This window comes from Lethenteron reissneri, chromosome 60 (assembly GCF_015708825.2).
Source record: "Lethenteron reissneri isolate LAM-NWPU_2019-01 chromosome 60, ASM1570882v1, whole genome shotgun sequence".
NCBI classification, from domain to species: Eukaryota; Metazoa; Chordata; class Hyperoartia; order Petromyzontiformes; family Petromyzontidae; genus Lethenteron; species Lethenteron reissneri.
Window position 1 is genome coordinate 8,989,013 of NC_083838.1, and position 20,407 is coordinate 9,009,419.

Sequence of the window (20,407 nt, forward strand, 5' to 3'; positions counted from 1 at the left end):
TCTTCGGCGTGGCCCATGGAGGCTGCAACGCCGTGGCGCCTCGCCGCGTCGCGAGAGGTTGCCGCGGCTGCGGCCGCTGTCCCGCACCTCGCTGCGCCGGCGGGGAGGGCCGCGGGGGCCACCGCGGCTCCGTGTTTTACCGCCGCGTCTACGGCGTGGCCCGGGGAGGCCGCAACGCCGTGGTGCCTCGCCGCATCGCGAGAGGTTGCCGCGGCTGCGGCCGCTGTCCCGCACCTCGCTGCGCCGGCGGGGTGGGCCGCGGGGGCCGCTGCAGGCCCGAATTACACCGCCGCGTCTTCGGCGTGGCCCGTTGAGGCTGCAACGCCGTGGTCCCTCGCCGCGTCGCGGGACGACGCCGTGGCTTCGTACGCCGCCGCTGACCGGTGGGTCGCGAAAGCGCAGGCGCCTTCACAATTTGCTGCGCCTACGGCGTGGCCCAAGGGGGCCGCAACTCAGCCACAATTCGCTGCGCCTACGGAGTGGCCCATGGGGGCCGCAACTCAGCCACAATTCGCTGCGCCTACGGCGTGGCCCATGGGGGCCGCAACTCAGCCACAATTCGCTGCGCCTACGACGTGGCCCATGGGGGCCGCAACTCAGCCACAATTCGCTGCGCCTACGGCGTGGCCCATGGGGGCCGCAACTCAGCCACAATTCGCTGCGCCTACGGCGTGGCCCATGGGGGCCGCAGCACCACCGCACCTTTCCGCGTCTTCGGCGTGGCCCGCGGGAGCCACAATGCTGCCACCGCCGCAACACGTCGCGTCCGCTGGGTGGCCCGCAGGTGCCGCTTGGCTTCCACACCTCGCGGCGCCGCGCGGCCAATGGCAGCGCAGGTTACCCGACGTTGCGCCGTTTGTCGCGCAAGGGGGCGACTGGTCGGCCTTCCAGGACCGGTTCGACGCGGCATACATGTCGGTCGGCTGGTCCATGGAGGAGGCCTTGCCGGCGCTTCCGACCTGCTTGGACGAAAGGGCTCTGCAGGCCTTCAAGTCCATCCATCCGGCCAATCGGGCTACACTCCCGGCGGCCTATATCCAAATGGCCAACGTTTTTGAGCCGCCGTCCACCGCGCAGCTAAAGTTTTCATTGCGGCGGCGGGAGGAGGGGGAACTGCCGCTGGCCTTCCGCTGCTCGCTCCTGGCCCTGGCGCAGGCTGCATACCCTGACCTGTACGGCAGGGCACTTGATTCTATGGCCTTGGGGAAGCTGCTTGACCTGGCAAGGGAGCTAGGAATTGCTCTGTCGATCAACAATGATCGGCAGATCACATCCTTGGCGGTCGCAGAAAACATTCAGGCGCACCTCTCCCTCCGCCAACGGCCTCAGATGGCGGCGTGTGCGGGGATCCTGGCGCCGGACGGGGGGGACACCCTCGCGGCCCTGGCGATGCCCGATCGTCGAGGAAGGGGGACGGGTGGTCGCCGTCCGGAGCAGCGGGGGCGGCCGGGACCTTCCCGTCCACAGGAGGCGGACACGGTGGCCTGCTTCCGCTGTGGTCAGCGGGGCCACATTGAGCGGGGCTGCCGGAATGCCCCGGGGGCCTTTGGAAAAGGGACTCCACCTTCTCCCAGACCCTCCTTGGCATCGGGTTCGGGGCCCCAGGCGAGTCGCGACGCATCATCTGCGCGGCCGCTCCCTTCACCTCATGCATCTAGCGGGGCTAGGGCCCATCGTCATGGGGTTGTCCTCGAAGGGTCGGGTGCACCATCGTCATCACCCCCTCAATGGCCCAGACAGACCCGCCACTGGGATGCGCTTGCGCATAGGATGGTGGCGGCAGCTGCCGGCTCCTCAGCGGTGGCAGGATATGTGCAAGGGGTGCACGTTCGCCTCCTGGTGGATACGGGGGCGTCGGCCACCATTATTTCTGAGGCCATTTTTGGGCTGCTACCCCGCAGCGTGGGTCCATTAAGGCCGGTTCGCGGGGCTTGTGTCGCCGCGAACGGCGGCAGTTTGGGCATCCTGGGCCACGTTGTAGCGTCGGTTCGGGTTGACGAGATTGAGTTGGCCGGGCCGATTTTGGTCTCCAGGACCTTGGCAGTGCCATGCCTCTTGGGGACCGACTTTTTGTCTAGGATGCCCATCCGAATTCTCGTTGACCAGGGCTGTGTGGAAATGCCGTCAGGGAGGCGGCTGCAATTCCTACAATCACCTACCGTCCTGTCTCCCTTGGTCGCCGGTGTACGGGCCTTGAATAAAGTGCCGGTGACCGTACCACCGGCGTCACAAATCCTGATACCCCTTAGGTTGCGCAAACCGCTCGAAATGGGCTCCACGGAGACGGGTATCCTCCTGTCCCCGTCAAGCTACTTTTCAAGGACGAAGGGGTTGGTGGGCGCCTTGACAGCCGTGTCGGGGGGCCAGGACCTTTTTTTGCAGGTCCTCAATTCGGGACCCTTGCCGGTCATAGTCCCGGCCGGCGCCGTCCTGGCACACGCAACCCCGGCTCCTCCACCCGAGAGCACTGCCCCGGATGGAGGGGTCGTGGCGGGCGTGATGCGCACGGGGGACCCCGACGCATCATGGATCGCCACGTTGTGCGACGAGAATGCCTCGTTGTCCTTCGGGGAACGTCGGCAACTCCGCGACCTCATCGAACGGTTCACCGATGTGTTCAGCCAAAGTAAGTTTGATCTGGGTCGCACTACTCTTTTGGACCACCACATAGACACGGGCGACGCGGCCCCCATTCGACTTAATTCCCACCGCTTTAGCCCAGCGGAAAAAGATCATGTCCGCTCGGCTGTCGAGGAAATGTTGGCGGCGGACATCATCTCCCCATCTACTAGCCCTTGGGGTGCCCCCATTGTGCTAGTCAAGAAACGGGACGGGAGTCTCCGGTTCTGCGTCGATTTTCGTAGATTGAACAAGATCTCGGTGGCTGATGCATATCCATTGCCTCGCATGGATGATTCCTTGGACGCCGTCTCGGGCGCGCGGTTCTTTTCGACTTTAGATTTGCTCTCCGGCTTCTGGCAATTGCCACTGGATGAGGCCTCTAGACCCAAAACAGCGTTCCGCACGCCCCAGGGGTTGTTCGAGTTCAATCGGCTTCCTATGGGTCTCCATTCGGCCCCGGCCACCTTCCAGCGTCTCATGGAGATGGTCTTGGCGGGGCTGCAGTGGGAGTCTTGTCTAATCTACTTGGATGACGTTATTGTTTTTGGCCGTACGTTTGGCGAGCACTTGCAACGCCTTGAGGCGGTGTTCGTCAAAGTGCGTGCTGCTGGCTTGAAATTCAAACCCCAGAAATGCCACTTGCTACAACCATCGGTGAGGTATTTGGGACACATTGTTAGCACGTCAGGTGTCGCCACGGACCCGGATAAAACGGCTTGTGTCCGGACGTGGCCGACTCCCACATCTGTCGCGGAGGTGCGTAGCTTCGTTGGATTCGCATCGTACTATCGCCGGTTTGTCCGCGATTTTGCGACAATTGCGAAGCCACTGCACGCCCTTTCCGCCAAAGGACAAAGGTTTCACTGGGGCGCGGAGGAGGAGGCGGCTTTTGCGGCGCTTCGCACGGCCTTGGCGGATGCGCCGCCCTTGGGGTACCCGGATTTTACGAAACCCTTCCTGCTCGATACCGATGCCAGCGACACGGGAATTGGGGCTGTCCTGGCCCAGGTGGTCGACGGGGTTGAGAGGGTGGTAGCCTATGGCAGTCGCGTTCTGTCCTCGACGGAACAGCGATATTGTGTGACCCGGAGGGAGCTTTTGGCCATAGTTTATTTTGTTCAGTTGTATAGACCATATTTGTACGGTAGGCTGTTTACGGTCCGAACCGACCACGCGGCCCTGCAATATTCGCTGAAGATTAGTCAGCCCTCGGGTCAGCTGTCTCGCTGGCTCGAAGTGCTCCAGGATTACCCTTTTGATGTAATCCATAGGAAGGGGACACAGCATGGAAATGCGGACGGTTTATCCCGATTGCCGGCAGGCGGCGGGTGTGCTTGCGCCCTGGGCTCTAGCCGTTGCAAGGCCCCAGGGGACGCCGCGGCCCAGTTGGTCGCGTCGGCCGAGGCGGACACCCCTCCAGGTGCGGCGTCGACCGCAGATTTCGGCCTTGGACTTCCCCGGGAGGTATGGTCCGGCTTGCAGATGGAGGATTCCTCTCTGCTGAAGCTACGGCGCCGTGTCGGACATAACGCCCGGAGCTTAGCTTCGTCGGCTGCCCCGGCGATCGCCGTGCATGACGGACTACTCATGCGTTGGGATGCCCAATTGGAACGCTATTGTGTGGTTGTGCCCACTAGCCTGCGTGGTAAATTAACCCGAGCCATTCACGAGAAGCTTATGCACCTTGGCTACCACAAGACCTTATTGACCCTTAAGCGAGACTATTACTGGCCGGGTGTTGAGGGTGACGTAGCACTGATTTTGAAGGGTTGCCACGACTGCGCGCGGAGGAAGGCCCCAGTTGTCCAGGACCGGGCCCCGCTGCAGTCCATCCGGGTTTCTCGCGTTAATGAGCTCGTGGCGCTCGACATTTTGGGGCCATTCCCTGCATCCCAACGGGGCCACAAATACCTCTTGGTGGGCGTTGAGTACCTCACACGTTGGCCCATGGCATGGCCTTTGGTCGATCAGTTGGCCTCTTCTATCACCGAGGCCTTCGTCCAGGGATACGTGTTTGACAAGGGCGCGCCGGAACAATTGTTGACTGACCAGGGGCGGAATTTCTCGTCTAGGTTGCTCAAGGAGGTGTGTGACCTCCTTGGCACCAAGAAAATCCGCACCTCGCCCTACCACCCCCAGTCAGATGGGATGGTAGAGCGCTTGAACCGCACCCTTACGTCCATGCTGTGCCACCAGGTGAACACGTCCCAGTCAGACTGGGACCTGTTCGTCCCGGGGGTCTTGGCGGCGTATCGGTTGGCCCCTCATGCCTCCACGGGATTTTCGCCTTTTTATTTAATGTACGGTAGGGAACCGGAGCCCCCGGTGCACGTCCAGATGGACGTTGGCTCCTCCAAGAAGGGGTCGTCGGTGCCGACCCCTTTGAAGGTCGCACTTGACCGGCTGCGCGAGGCGCGACAGGCCGCTGCCGAGAATTCCGCAAGCCGGCAGGCGGCTAATGAGCGGCTGCCAAAACACCAGGCAGCTGGCCTCCCGTGGGTAGCGGGTCAAAAAGCGTGGCTGCATTGTCCCCAGGTCCCCGTTGGCACATCGGCCAAATTGCATCGCCCTTGGCAGGGACCCGTGGAGGTTGTGGAGGTCCGCCGGCCGCAATGCGTCCGGATTCGATTCGGTCGCAGGCAGTGGATAGTGCACCCGTCCCGGCTCAAACGTTATGTTCCATCTACCCTGGGGGATCCACCCCCAATTCCGGAGCGGCCGGCTGATGATGTATCCGGCGTGCCTGACCGGCCGGGTCTCGTTGACGGAGGTGACGTCCGACCTGTGTGTGTGCCCCCAGGCCCCTCCCGAGTGAGGCCGACAGAGACCCCCCAGGCACCGGAGGCCACGGCGGTGGGCCTGTTGCCCGCTGACGGCCCACTTGCACGGGTGGCGGACACCGCACGAGGGAGCGGGCCAGCAGCGCATACCCGCTCGAGGGGGGTGCGGCTCCGGTGACGGCCCTGATGGCCGTTCAGCGGGCCTAGCCCCTGGCGCCCGTTCGGCGCTATCCGGCGGATGAGGCCTTCGGGCTCTATTTGTTTTGTTTTTTTGTTGTTACTGTTCTGCTTGAAGGGCCGTGCTGCCCTAAGGTTGATTGCAGCCGGGTCGGCTGTTTTTTTTTACGGGGGGGGGTGATGTAGAGGAGTAGTGGAGAGTGGTGGCGTCGTGTGCGCTGTCAGGTGCGGTGACCTCACGGGACGTGGGGTCGCACGCGCTGGGCAGTGCACGCGACATCACCCCTCCGAGGGTATATAAGGGAGACCCCGTAACGTAAGCGGGGTCACTGGAGGAACGGGGATAGTGGAAGGGGTAAAGAGGGAACCAGGGATAGTGATAAGTGTTAATAAACCCTGGCGGAAGCCCCTAACTCAACCTCCGTCTCCGAGTACCTCCGTCTACGATACAACACTACTATACACTACACTATACACTACACACTAGTGCTGTACTAGTACACTACACTATACACTACTATACCACTAAACTACTATACACTACACTATACACTACACACTAGTGCTGTACTAGTACACTACACTATACACTACTATACCACTAAACTACTATACACTACACTATACACTACACACTAGTGCTGTACTAGTACACTACACTATACACTACTATACCACTAAACTACTATACACTACACTATACACTACACACTAGTGCTGTACTAGTACACTACACTATACACTACTATACCACTAAACTACTATACACTACACTATACACTACACACTAGTGCTGTACTAGTACACTACACTATACACTACTATACCACTAAACTACTATACACTACACTATACACTACACACTAGTGCTGTACTAGTACACTACACTATACACTACTATACCACTAAACTACTATACACTACACACTAGTGCTGTACTAGTACACTACACTATACACTACTATACCACTAAACTACTATACACTACACTATACACTACACACTAGTGCTGTACTAGTACACTACACTATACACTACTATACCACTAAACTACTATACACTACACTATACACTACACACTAGTGCTGTACTAGTACACTACACTATACACTACTATACCACTAAACTACTATACACTACACTATACACTACACACTAGTGCTGTACTAGTACACTACACTATACACTACTATACCACTAAACTACTATACACTACACTATACACTACACACTAGTGCTGTACTAGTACACTACACTATACACTACTATACCACTAAACTACTATACACTACACTATACACTACACACTAGTGCTGTACTAGTACACTACACTATACACTACTATACCACTAAACTACTATACACTACACTATACACTACACACTAGTGCTGTACTAGTACACTACACTATACACTACTATACCACTAAACTACTATACACTACACTATACACTACACACTAGTGCTGTACTAGTACACTACACTATACACTACTATACCACTAAACTACTATACACTACACTATACACTACACACTAGTGCTGTACTAGTACACTACACTATACACTACTATACCACTAAACTACTATACACTACACTATACACTACACACTAGTGCTGTACTAGTACACTACACTATACACTACTATACCACTAAACTACTATACACTACACTATACACTACACACTAGTGCTGTACTAGTACACTACACTATACACTACTATACCACTAAACTACTATACACTACACTATACACTACACACTAGTGCTGTACTAGTACACTACACTATACACTACTATACCACTAAACTACTATACACTACACTATACACTACACACTAGTGCTGTACTAGTACACTACACTATACACTACTATACCACTAAACTACTATACACTACACTATACACTACACACATGTGCTGTACTAGTACACTACACTATACACTACTATACCACTAAACTACTATACACTACACTATACACTACACACTAGTGCTGTACTAGTGACGAATTGGCCACGTTCTGTTGACGTGACAACCCTCACTAGTTGGCTGTGTCGGGTGGTGGCGGGTTTAACGACACAACATTTATATATTTACGCGATTTAACCATAATGTTTTTTTTAAACAAAAACAGAGACACCTGAATGGGAGTGGAAACTCGCCTGTCAGGATCTTCTGGCAGCGGCGGCGACCTCTTCAACTTGCAACTCCTGCACCGCCGCGGTTCAGCACAGAGTTAGACTGATCACTTTAATCTAAATTGTCTTATGGTTGTTTTGCACAGCATTGATATGCGGTTTATTTCTGGAAGACTTTGATGTTTTTTCTGGATTTTTCTGTTGCGCGTCGTCACTTTAAGATGTTTCTTGTTCGTGTTTTAGTTTGTTGCGGTTGCACCCGAGTCAAGAGCCGAATGGCTCACAGGGCTCTACCTAATACATGGCTCACAGGGCTACACCTAATACATGGCTCTACCTAATACATGGCTCACAGGGCTACACCTAATACATGGCTCTACCTAATACATGGCTCACAGGGCTCTACCTAATACAGGGCTTTACCTAATACATGGCTCACAGGGCTACACCTAATACATGGCTCTACCTAATACATGGCTCACAGGGCTCTACCTAATACAGGGCTTTACCTAATACATGGCTCACAGGGCTACACCTAATACATGGCTCACAGGGCTCTACCTAATACATGGCTCACAGGGCTCTACCTAATACATGGCTCACAGGGCTCTACCTAATACATGGCTCTACCTAATACATGGCTCACAGGGCTCTACCTAATACATGGCTCTACCTAATACATGGCTCACAGGGCTACACCTAATACATGGCTCTACCTAATACATGGCTCACAGGGCTCTACCTAATACATGGCTCTACCTAATACATGGCTCACAGGGCTCTACCTAATACAGGGCTTTACCTAATACATGGCTCACAGGGCTCTACCTAATACATGGCTCACAGGGCTCTACCTAATACATGGCTCTACCTAATACATGGCTCACAGGGCTACACCTAATACATGGCTCTACCTAATACATGGCTCACAGGGCTCTACCTAATACATGGCTCTACCTAATACATGGCTCACAGGGCTCTACCTAATACAAGGCTCTACCTAATACATGGCTCACAGGGCTCTACCTAATACATGGCTCACAGGGCTCTACCTAATACATGGCTCTACCTAATAAATAAACTGAAAATTTAAAACTGAAATCGACCGAACTCCCCGTTCTAAATGGCGGTGACACGACGTCATCGCCTGGGGTGAGCGCCACTCCACTGGGTTTTGACGTCATGAGTCGCCCGAGTTTCGCGCCACTGGGCTGGGTCGGGGACATTACGTCACCACTAGAGTTCCAACCGAGTAACTGGGTGGGTGACATGACGTCGTCGATCGCGCGAGTGCCGATCCCGACACTTGATTGTAAGGTGACGTCATCACACGAGTTTCCAAACGTCCGCTGGATAGTCTGTGACGTTGTCACCGGAGTTCGCGCCACTCGGCTGGCTGGACACAACACGTCATCACCCGAGTTCTCACAACGAGGGTCGCTGGCGCCATGACATCACCGAGAGTTTCCCATCACGATGCTTGCTGGTAACGTGACGTCATCACGCGAGTTGACTGGATGGGTGACGTGACGTCATTTCAGCGTAACTCCCGCCCCGGCGCAACGAAGTGGAGCGCGGGCCCGACGTCACCCTGCACGCGATGCGTTGTCTGCGCGATAATGACGTCACGAGAGACCGGCGGTGCATGACGTCACGAAGCCACTCCGACTCACCGCGTTGGTCTGGAAACCGATCGACCGTCGACTTGAAGCAGCAGGATCCGATGAATCAAATAAACATTTGACAATAATAACGCCACAACAACAACAGCCATATAATGGCTCTGGCTATTGTTACAGACGCTTTGAACGCGTTAATCAAGCCCGCCGGTGAGTGCAGCGTTGCGTGTTATGTAGTTGGTTCGGTGAGGCGAGCGAGGTGACTCGGTTTGTTCAGTGGCCTAGCGGTGACATGTTGACGTGAAGCTGTCGTGACTGCTGAAATTCAAATTCTTTGGGCCTTTCGGTAAACTCACGTTGATAAGTTGATAGAAAATTAATGAAAACTACGACGTTTCGATCACAACACAAGCGATCGTCATCAGGAGGAGGATGATGACGATCGCTTGTGTTGTGATCGAAACGTCGTAGTTTTTGTTGCTGTTATTTTTGTTATTTTCTTTCAACCAATCTGCGTGATTTGACCGAATGACCCCAACGAGTCTGACCTCAGCGGTGTCGCGTGAGGCCGCGGGTGACCTCCCAGCCGCTGCCGCTGAGTTCACGCCGACCGGTTCGATCCCCGGTGTCGGCATTTAACGAATAACAACGCATTTTTTAAAATTAATAAACTTTATTTTAAAGGTGCGGTGGCTCTTTACGCGTTTAATTACTCCGGCGATGGTGGTGATGCACAGATAAATACGGTGAGCACACTCGTCAACAACAACAGTGTGTGGTCTGAATAGAGAAAGTATACAGCACGTGTATGTTGCTATGAAAAAAGGTGGGGGGGTCATTACCCGAAACGTCGCCAATGAGAGATATGTTTAACTTTTAAGGCCACCAAAACACACGGAGTTGTTTTGGACTAACGTGTTGAGTATTTTGATTCGGCATTTTAAGTCATTGCTTCTTTGCATAACGATCCACAGTGCTGTGACCACGTGCTTTGTGAGTATTGTACTGTTCAGACGTTGCACTTCTTTGGCACCGGATGTAGCCAACCACGCTCATGGGAGGTGCGGGGGAAGGACCACAAACTATGGGTCTCTGTGTGAGTCTATGGGTCTCTGTGTGAGTAGTCTATGGGTCTCTGTGTGCGCCTATGGGTCTCTGTGTGAGTAGTCTATGGGTCTCTATGTGCGTCTATGGGTCTCTGTGTGAGTAGTCTATGGGTCTCTGTGTGCGTCTATGGGTCTCTGTGTGAGTAGTCTATGGGTCTCTATGTGCGTCTATGGGTCTCTGTGTGAGTAGTCTATGGGTCTCTGTGTGAGTCTATGGGTCTCTGTGTGAGTAGTCTATGGGTCTCTATGTGCGTCTATGGGTCTCTGTGTGAGTAGTCTATGGGTCTCTATGTGCGTCTATGGGTCTCTGTGTGAGTAGTCTATGGGTCTCTATGTGCGTCTATGGGTCTCTGTGTGAGTAGTCTATGGGTCTCTGTGTGAGTCTATGGGTCTCTGTGTGAGTAGTCTATGGGTCTCTATGTGCGTCTATGGGTCTCTGTGTGAGTAGTCTATGGGTCTCTGTGTGCGTCTATGGGTCTCTGTGTGAGTAGTCTATGGGTCTCTATGTGCGCCTATGGGTCTCTGTGTGAGTAGTCTATGGGTCTCTGTGTGCGTCTATGGGTCTCTGTGTGAGTAGTCTATGGGTCTCTGTGTGCGTCTATGGGTCTCTGTGTGAGTAGTCTATGGGTCTCTGTGCGTCTATGGGTCTCTGTGTGAGTAGTCTATGGGTCTCTGTGTGCGTCTATGGGTCTCTGTGTGAGTAGTCTATGGGTCTCTGTGTGCGTCTATGGGTCTCTGTGTGAGTCTATGGGTCTCTGTGTGAGTAGTCTATGGGTCTCTGTGTTGGTCTATGGGTCTCTGTGTGAGTAGTCTATGGGTCTCTGTGTTGGTCTATGGGTCTCTGTGTGCGTCTATGGGTCTCTGTGAGTAGTCTATGGGTCTCTGTGAGTAGTCTATGGGTCTCTGTGTGAGTAGTCTATGGGTCTCTGTGTGCGTCTATGTGTGTCTCTGTGTGCGTCTATGGGTCTCTGTGTGAGTCTATGGGTCTCTGTGTGAGTAGTCTATGGGTCTCTGTGTGAGTAGTCTATGGGTCTCTATGTGCGTCTATGGGTCTCTGTGTGAGTAGTCTATGGGTCTCTATGTGCGTCTATGGGTCTCTGTGTGAGTAGTCTATGGGTCTCTATGTGCGTCTATGGGTCTCTGTGTGAGTAGTCTATGGGTCTCTGTGTGCGCCTATGGATCTCTGTGTGAGTAGTCTATGGGTCTCTGTGTGAGTAGTCTATGGGTCTCTGTGTGAGTCTATGGGTCTCTGTGTGAGTCTATGGGTGTGTGTGTGAGTCTATGGGTCTCTGTGTGAGTCTCTGTGTGAGTCTCTGTGTGCGTCTATGGGTCTCTGTGTGAGTCTATGGGTCTCTGTGTGAGTCTATGGGTCTCTGTGTGAGTCTATGGGTGTGTGTGTGAGTCTATGGGTCTCTGTGTGAGTCTCTGTGTGAGTCTCTGTGTGCGTCTACGGGTCTCTGTGTGAGTCTATGGGTGTGTGTGTGAGTCTATGGGTCTCTGTGTGAGTAGTCTATGGGTCTCTATGTGCGTCTATGGGTCTCTGTGTGAGTAGTCTATGGGTCTCTATGTGCGTCTATGGGTGAGTCTCTGTGTGCGTCTATGGGTCTCTGTGTGAGTCTATGGGTATCTGTGTGAGTCTATGGGTCTCTGTGTGAGTCTATGGGTGTGTGTGTGAGTCTATGGGTCTCTGTGTGAGTCTCTTTGTGAGTCTCTGTGTGAGTCTCTGTGTGAGTCTCTGTGTGCGTCTATGGGTCTCTGTGTGAGTCTATGGGTCTCTGTGTGAGTCTATGGGTCTCTGTGTGAGTAGTCTATGGGTCTCTGTGTGCGTCTATGGTCTCTGTGTGAGTAGTCTATGGGTCTCTATGTGCGTCTATGGGTCTCTGTTTGAGTAGTCTATGGGTCTCTATGTGCGTCTATGGGTCTCTGTGTGAGTAGTCTATGGGTCTCTATGTGCGTCTATGGGTGAGTCTCTGTGTGCGTCTATGGGTCTCTGTGTGAGTCTATGGGTCTCTGTGTGAGACTATGGGTCTCTGTGTGAGTCTATGGGTGTGTGTGTGAGTCTATGGGTCTCTGTGTGAGTCTCTGTGTGAGTCTCTGTGTGCGTCTATGGGTCTCTGTGTGAGTCTATGGGTCTCTGTGTGAGTCTATGGGTCTCTGTGTGAGTCTATGGGTGTGTGTGTGAGTCTATGGGTCTCTGTGTGAGTCTCTGTGTGAGTCTCTGTGTGCGTCTACGGGTCTCTGTGAGTCTATGGGTGTGTGTGTGAGTCTATGGGTCTCTGTGTGAGTAGTCTATGGGTCTCTATGTGCGTCTATGGGTCTCTGTGTGAGTAGTCTATGGGTCTCTATGTGCGTCTATGGGTGAGTCTCTGTGTGCGTCTATGGGTCTCTGTGTGAGTCTATGGGTATCTGTGTGAGTCTATGGGTCTCTGTGTGAGTCTATGGGTGTGTGTGTGAGTCTATGGGTCTCTGTGTGAGTCTCTTTGTGAGTCTCTGTGTGAGTCTGTGTGGGTCTCTGTGTGAGTCTATGGGTCTCTGTGTGAGTCTATGGGTCTCTGTGTGAGTCTATGGGTGTGTGTGTGAGTCTATGGGTCTCTGTGTGAGTCTCTGTGTGAGTCTCTGTGTGCGTCTACGGGTCTCTGTGTGAGTCTATGGGTGTGTGTGTGAGTCTATGGGTCTCTGTGTGAGTCTATGGGTCTCTGTGTGAGTCTATGGTCTCGATGTGCATCTATGGGTCTCTGTGTGAGTCTATGGGTCTCTGTGTGAGTCTATGGGTCTCTGTGTGAGTCTCTGGGTCTCTGTGTGAGTCTGTTTGTCTCTGTGTGAATCTGGGTCTCTATGTGAGTCTATGCATGTATGTTGAAATTATTTCGCACCGGATGTAGCCAACCGCGCGAATCGGAGCTGCGGGGTGAAGGACAACAAACGAAACACAAAAAGCGGTTCTAAAGGAATGAGTTTCAACCTACATGATGCTTTATAAGTACATTGGCTTCCTAATATCGGAAGGGAAAGCGTTCCAGACGGCCGCAGAAGCAGCAGCATCTGAAATCGCCGCGCGATGTAGCGACTTGTCTTTAGTAGGCTGCATTGATGCTGCCCTATCTGATACAAAATAGATTAGCAAACAATATCTCGTAGTAAATACACGTATTCTTGACACAGCCAATATCGTGCCCATGGGCCCTCTGTGAGCAAAGAATGTCATCAACCATTGATCATCAGAACGAGGAAAAACTCTGGACCGGCTTCGACTTGCATTGGTTTCATCAGCAGAGTCAGGTTTGCACGCAACTAATTCTGGTGAACTGCCAGACGTGGAGAGACAGAAATACACAGGGGACATCAAACTTAATGTCATCTCTTGTGTAGCGCCTTTAATTGAACGATCACGAAGTGCTGTGCTTATGAAAATTCCAACACTCATTGAAATAAATAAAGAGTTCTATACCGGGACTCCTCTACTTACGAACGAGTCCTGGTAGGTTCCAGAGGTTCTGTCCATAAGTCGATTTGTTCCTAAGTCCAACTTTACTCCTGTCGATTCCATACGTGTTGTACGGTGTGTACACTAAACAGGGGTGAATGGCGTTAAAAGTTGTATAATCTCCTGTAGATGTAGTTCCCATTGGTTACGTTCTGCAGGTGTAGATGCCACTGGTTCTTCACGTTCTGCAGATGTAGATGCCACTGGTTCTTCATCCTCTGCAGATGTAGATGCCACTGGTTCTTCATGTTCTGCAGATGTAAATGCCATTGCTTCTTCACGTTCTGCAGATGGAGATGCCACTGGTTCTTCATGTTCTGCAGATGTAGATGCCACTGGTTATTCACGTTCTGCAGATGTAGATGCCACCACCACCATCTCTTGCGGGGCGGTATGAACATGAGACTCTCGGTCCGAACAGGCCACTGGACATACGGGACAGGTTTGTTCATATCTCTGAAAGTTCGTAAGTTGAATGTTCGTTCGTTGAGGAGTCCCTGTACAAGACAATACAACGAGGGCAGATGAATCGCGCCAAGCCAGCATTCCGAAAGTGACGGTGGTGGTGGATCATGTTGAGCTCGGCGACGGCGTCGTGCGATGGTGTTGACGGCTAGCCGGCTCAAGCGCCGCTTTTGCGATCGTCGGCAGAGCAAGCTGGCGGGACGCTGCAGCCCAGGGAAGCCCTGCTGGCGTCTTTCAGGAGAAACCTCGACGCGGTGGGATGTCTGCTGCAGCAGCCGGACGTGGCCGGGCAGGCCCTGCGGCGACTCCGAGGCGGCGTCTGTGCGAACACGAGGTGCGTGCACGAGGTGCGTGCGTCGCGCTCGGGAGAGAGGAGCCTCTCGCCCGTACTCGTTAAAAGCAAAACAAGCAAACGAACGAACGTTCTGCCACGCGTTTTAGGTTTTTCGCGGTTGCGCTGCCACGGGTTTTTGGGTTTGCGCCACCACGCGTTGCTCCGGCACGACATCCCGACGATTCAACGCAATGTGCCGGTGGTTTTTGTGAGGGGCACCGCAGTGGCGAGATGTTAACTCCCTCGCCTGGTATGCAGAATGTCGTGGGTTCAATTCCGACCCCGACGCCTGTTGTATATTTGGAGATTGCATGTTCCCCCCGTGGTCATGTGGATTTCTATCAGTGTCCTATGGTTTTTTCCTCTACATTTAGAATCAGCATGACCTTTGAGTATTTGGCCGCTATAAATATCCAGGTGATAAGCCACTTTTTGTTGAGCTGTCATTTGTAGCCAGGTCGCTTCTGAAGTAGAGCTACATAGCTCAGCGGGTCTTGCCTGGTAAAATCAAAAACAACTTGTTTAGTTTTAGGAACTGCAACTTCGTTACCGTTTTGTAATTGGGCTCAGGCAGGACGCGTTACTGGAAGGGGTGATGGTTGGTGGCCCAAACTTAACGGAGGAGTTGCAGCTGAAGGGGCGAGCGTGCTCAAGAATCTGCATGCCACAGAGATGGAGCAATGAGATTGGCCCACTTGTTGGATGGATTTCCGCATCACAGGACCACGAAAGCTTTGGGAGGCTTTCATCTGGCAGTGTATAGGTCATGATCAAACACGAACATGGTCATACGTTGCATGTATTGTATTGGTAGATGCTCATGTCACCTGCACAGCCTCCAGAGGGGGTTACCCATCAACCCAACGTTAGAATGAGTAGGTCGGATTCTATGCAGCTATACGGACCGTCGCGTCGCGTGACCACGAGCAACCGTGATGGGCGAGAGGGGGTGGCCTTCGTCTAGCAGTGGATAGGCCATGGCTGATGACGACGATGACGACGACGACGACGATGACGACGATGCCACGCGTGCAGTGCCCTCAAGCCGCTACTGGGCCCGGCGATGGACGGTGCCGGCGGCGCCAGGGAGGGCGACGCCGTCTTCCGGTTCGGCTCCGAGTGCCTCCTGCTGCTGCTCGCGCTCAAGGCCGCCATGGCGGAGGCTCGGGCGTCTGCGGAGGCGCGGCGCGGGTCGCCCCCGCCCCCCGCGGCGAGGACCCGGATGGGGGAGGCCGCCCCTCCGCCGCCGCTGCCCGCCGACGCGCTTGCCGTAGGGCAGACGCGCACCGTACAGGCGGTGCTGCAGTTCGCCGTCACGCTCACCGTGTGCCCGCATCTCTTGCCCGGTGAGTCGGGGAAGCCCGTGTTCGTTTTGCGTCGGCGAGCCCGCGCGATAGTTACATGTGTATGTGTGTGTGGTAGTGTAGCGGTTAGCGCTACGCTGCGCTACGAACCCGGCGACCCGAGTTCGATTCCCGCTCACTGCCAACACCGGTGATGATTATTTGAACCGGTCCTGGGCCTCCCCTAGGTCGAGTATGCCTCAAATGAGTGCCTGGTGCGGTGTGTCAACATCGCCACTGGGGAGACAAAGGCGGTCGGGCGTGGTGCTGGTCACCCTCCCCCTCGTGTGCCACAGTGCTAGCCTTCATTAGGTGCTCGCTAACAGCACTTGCCCCAACAGTCTGTTAAGGCTACACGGGGGATCTTTGTTTGTCTCGCCAGGCGTGGGCGTGCCACTGGAGAGGAGGTCATTGTACGGGGCGCTCCTCCGCTCCCTGTCCACGGCGAGCGGGGAGAGCGGAGCGGCCGCCGTGCCGCCGCTGTCGGCCGCGTGCGTGGCCCTCCTGGAGCTGTGCGAGGAGAGCACACTGGGCAGCCTGCTGCTCACGCGCCACCTCGGGGACCTGCTCGCCGGCCTGTGTCAGCTGTGCTACGCGCCCGCCGCGCAGGTGCGGTGGCGACGTGGCGGTGGGGCTGGAGGGGAGGCGATGATGGGGGGCGGTGGGGGTGGAGGGGGGCGGCACGGCCTTGTCGAACGAGCAGAGCCGGCGAGGTTGTCCGTTGAGAGACCCTCTGTTTTGTCGTCACAGGAGATTGGATAGTGACTGGTCCCCCCGAGTTAACACTGCTGGTGCGTTAAGTCAACGTCGCAGGGGGCGTCGTTTCAAGAGACCGGTGGGGGGCCCTCCTTGTGTGCCCCCCCTCCCTTGTGTGCCGGCGTCACACTCTGATTTTCGCTAAGCGGTAATAAGTGACACAATTTGGGGGTTGCACGTGGCGGCACGACCGTGTGACGATCGCGTGACAGTCCCTGATCTAATTCTACGTTCACATTACGAGAGCGCCTTCGCTCAAGGGCGCTTGTGACGCAGCTTACGAAACGGTGACGCGGAATGAAATAGCGACTTAGATGGCAGGGGGGTCGTGCCACGAGGGTTGAGGAATGAGCGACCGCGATAGAGGGGTTACTTAGGGACCTTGAAAGGGCTACAGGGGAGGGATGGGAAGTTGCGGAGGGGCGAGGGGAGAGGAAGAGAATGGGCAGCAGATAAGAGGTGTCAAACAGTCTAAGCTTCTAACACGTAGTAGTAGTAGTAGCAGGCTTTCACCACCAATATTATCCACAATAGAGGTTTTTTGGGTTGGATTGCACAAATATAAATGTGTCGTGAAACCCGCCACCACCCAACGCAGCCAGTTAGCAAGGTTGTGTCTTGTAAACAAAACGTGCCAATTAGTTACGAGTTCAGCACACCGGTTGTGTGTTGGAGAGTAAACCCCGCAACATTTACACTAATTATAACCAGCCTCATCCTGTGTGTGTGCTGGTGTCAACCTTCTCGCATATCCTCCGTGTGTACCCAAATCGTACTCTTTGGTTCTTTCGGTAAAGTCACGTAGGTATAAAATAAAATAAATCACGACGTTTCTGGCGCATGGATTCCTGCAGTCACGAAAGCTTCAAATCAAGATTACCTAAATCGTCTTGTTCACAAAACACTTTTGTGAAAGAATAAAAAAAACAGCCTCCTCAGGCGACAACCGGAATTGTGGACAAACCCTCTGCGGTCGATGCCCCCCCCACTTCCTCCCGCACCCCCCCTCCGCCCCCCCCCCCCACAGGAGGTGTCGGCGGCGACGGTGGAGGAGCGACGCCACTGCGAGCGGAAGCTCTCCCGACTGCTGCGGAGGGTCTACCAGCCGGCCGTGGTGCGCGAGCTGCTGGTGCTGAAAGGCGCAGCTGTCAAGGTCCGTGGCCGTCGCCCTTCCACCCGTGACACCCCCCCCCGCCCCCCCTCGGCATCGTCGGGGCAGCGGCGAGGGTTGTTGGCGGATCGGCGCACTAATGTTGCCAAATTTCCCTCCTCGTGGGCGTCGAGGAGGTGGGGGAGGCGGAGGAGGTGCCGTACCCTGGCTCGCCAGGCGGAGGCGGCGCAGCAGAGGCGTGGACTCCACCTTGTCCCGTCTGTACGGGATAGAGTGTTTCCCCCTCGCGCGCGTCGGTTTTCCTCCGGGCGCAGCAGTTTCCTCTCTCATGCAAGCACGCTCATTAATTGGCCGATAACGCCTTCATATACAGAGGACCGCAGAGCTTGGGCAATTGTCGGTGCCTACTCATCGCGCGGTGGTTCCTCGCACCTCTTGCGTAGGACTCTGTGATTGAGAGTGAATGATTTCCGGTGCGCGTTACACGTTGAAATTCTATTTATTTAAAGAAAAATGTTACGACACCGTGGCCTTAACAAAAAAAAAAATGTTGATATTTACCGGGTCATTTTATACCCCGTGAGGTGGTACGAGACTAGTAGTAGTCACAGCCATAGCAAAAAAGGTATCCTGTATTTGCGCAAATATTTTTCGGGCTGCTGGTATACTGGAGTGTAGGTAGCACGTGACTCAAGTAGTGGAAATATTTTCCGAGTCAATGGGAGATCGGAGTAGGTGTCATGTAACTAGTGGTAGTGTAAGAAGTATACCGGATGTGGTTACCCGGGTTCAGGATATGTTTTACTGCACAACTGAATGAGGTGTCACGTGATTGGTGGTAGCCCGCCAACCATTGTGAGAAGTAAACTTGGATGCGTTGTGCAGGGTTCTATTGGTCACTCGTAGACTGGAGCAGGTGTCATGTGACTAGTGGGAGCCCCCAGCCATTGTGGGAGGTATGCTGGATGTGATAAGCCGGGTTGCGTGAATATCTTCCGTGTCGCAGGCATACTGGCGTAGGTGGCACGTGGCTTAAGCAGTAGCCGCAGCCATTGCGAGAGATAGTATACCGGATGTGGTGTGCTGGGTTGCTGCAATGTTTTCCAGGTTGCTGAGCCAGACAGAGGTGGGTGGTGATTTAAGAGGCTTGCCCATTGCCCCAACTGCCGATGCCGGGAGATTGAATGGAACCAGTGCGGCATGCGAACCGTAACGCTGCGGCGACACCCTGCAGTCGATGATGATAATGGCGGTGGCGGTGGTGGTGGTAAAATCGGTGTTGTTGGGAGGATAACGTTTAGTCACCCCACGTTCACAGCCTTACCGTGCGTGCAGAAGTGACTGCATTCATCGATCGCTGCTAACATCGGTGGCGAGTGATCGGCGATCCGGTCTCTTGGGCATCCCCTTTGAGCAACCCGCACTGACCAGCACGGTGAAGTATGGTCAGGAGGCAGCCTTCATCCAGCAGTGGCATGGCAAAGGTCTGCGCGAATACAGAGCGGATTCTGTAGGTCGATACACATAGAAAGACAAAGATCCCCCGCGTAGCCTGTAGCGTCGCTTTGGGGGCAAGTGCTGTTGGCGAGCACCTAAGGAGGCCGGCACGCCACACCAGGGATGGGGGGCCAGCACCACGCTCGGTTGCCTTTGTCTCTCCAGTTTGCGATGTTTACACATCGCAGCAGGCACTCATTTCAGGCTGAGTCGATCTAGGGGAGGCCCAGGACCGGTTCAGATAATCCGTTATTGGTGTTTGTGGTGAGTGTGAATCGAACTCGGGTCGCCGTATTCACGGCGCAGCGCGCTACCAGCGAGACACACAGTAAGACAGAGACAAACATTCATGCAAACGAATAAGAATATCGACACCAAGGTACATAAAACAAAGAGGAAAATAGACAAATACACAGACGAGCAGACTACCAAGAAAACAGACTCACGCACGCAGGCAAACAGACAGACATAGAGATAGATAGGCAGATAGACAGAAACACAACCATGCAGAGAGCTACATGGACAGAGAGACAGATGTGGAGATATGCAGGCAGGCATTCAGACATACAGACAGACAAGCAGGTTAACAAAACAGTTTCACCGCTACATGGACAGACACATGTAGAGATTCCAGGCAGGCAGGCAATCAGACATACAGACAGACAAGCAGGCTAACAAGACAGCCACACCGCTACATGGACAGACACATGTAGAGATATAAAGGCAGGCAGGCAATCAGACATACAGACAGACAACCATGCACACAGAGATGCATGGTCCGACAAGCGCATATAGACAGGCAGACTAACAAGACAGCCACACAGAGAGCTATATGGACAGACAGACAAACACAGAGGCAGGCGGGCCGGGAGCTACGTGCACAGACAGCCAGTATTAGAGATGAAGAAGACGACGCATCATTCCGGGCCCTGTCTGTCTTGTTACCAACTTGGGAAAGGTCACGTCCCCCC

General features: G+C 54.2%; 2 protein-coding genes across 3 annotated transcripts in view; both read left to right on the forward strand.

The window, feature by feature from the left end:
• Positions 1 to 756: 756 nt before the first annotated feature.
• Positions 757 to 5,494, forward strand: LOC133358050 (uncharacterized). Its single transcript, XM_061576317.1, has 2 exons — positions 757 to 1,605; positions 5,423 to 5,494. The coding sequence occupies exons 1-2, from the start codon at positions 913 to 915 to the stop codon at positions 5,435 to 5,437; spliced, it is 708 nt and encodes a 235-aa protein (XP_061432301.1). The 5' UTR covers positions 757 to 912; the 3' UTR covers positions 5,438 to 5,494.
• A 3,875-nt stretch (positions 5,495 to 9,369) lies between these two features.
• Positions 9,370 to 20,407, forward strand: part of TANGO6 (transport and golgi organization 6 homolog) — a 215,913-nt gene continuing 204,875 nt past the window's right edge. For both annotated transcript variants that reach the window (XM_061575945.1, XM_061575946.1), the window contains exons 1-5: positions 9,370 to 9,550; positions 14,582 to 14,729; positions 15,765 to 16,075; positions 16,455 to 16,681; positions 17,856 to 17,981. In XM_061575945.1, the coding sequence (XP_061431929.1) occupies positions 9,499 to 9,550; positions 14,582 to 14,729; positions 15,765 to 16,075; positions 16,455 to 16,681; positions 17,856 to 17,981 (864 nt within the window). In that variant the 5' untranslated portion in view covers positions 9,370 to 9,498. The remainder of the gene's footprint in view (positions 9,551 to 14,581; positions 14,730 to 15,764; positions 16,076 to 16,454; positions 16,682 to 17,855; positions 17,982 to 20,407) is intronic.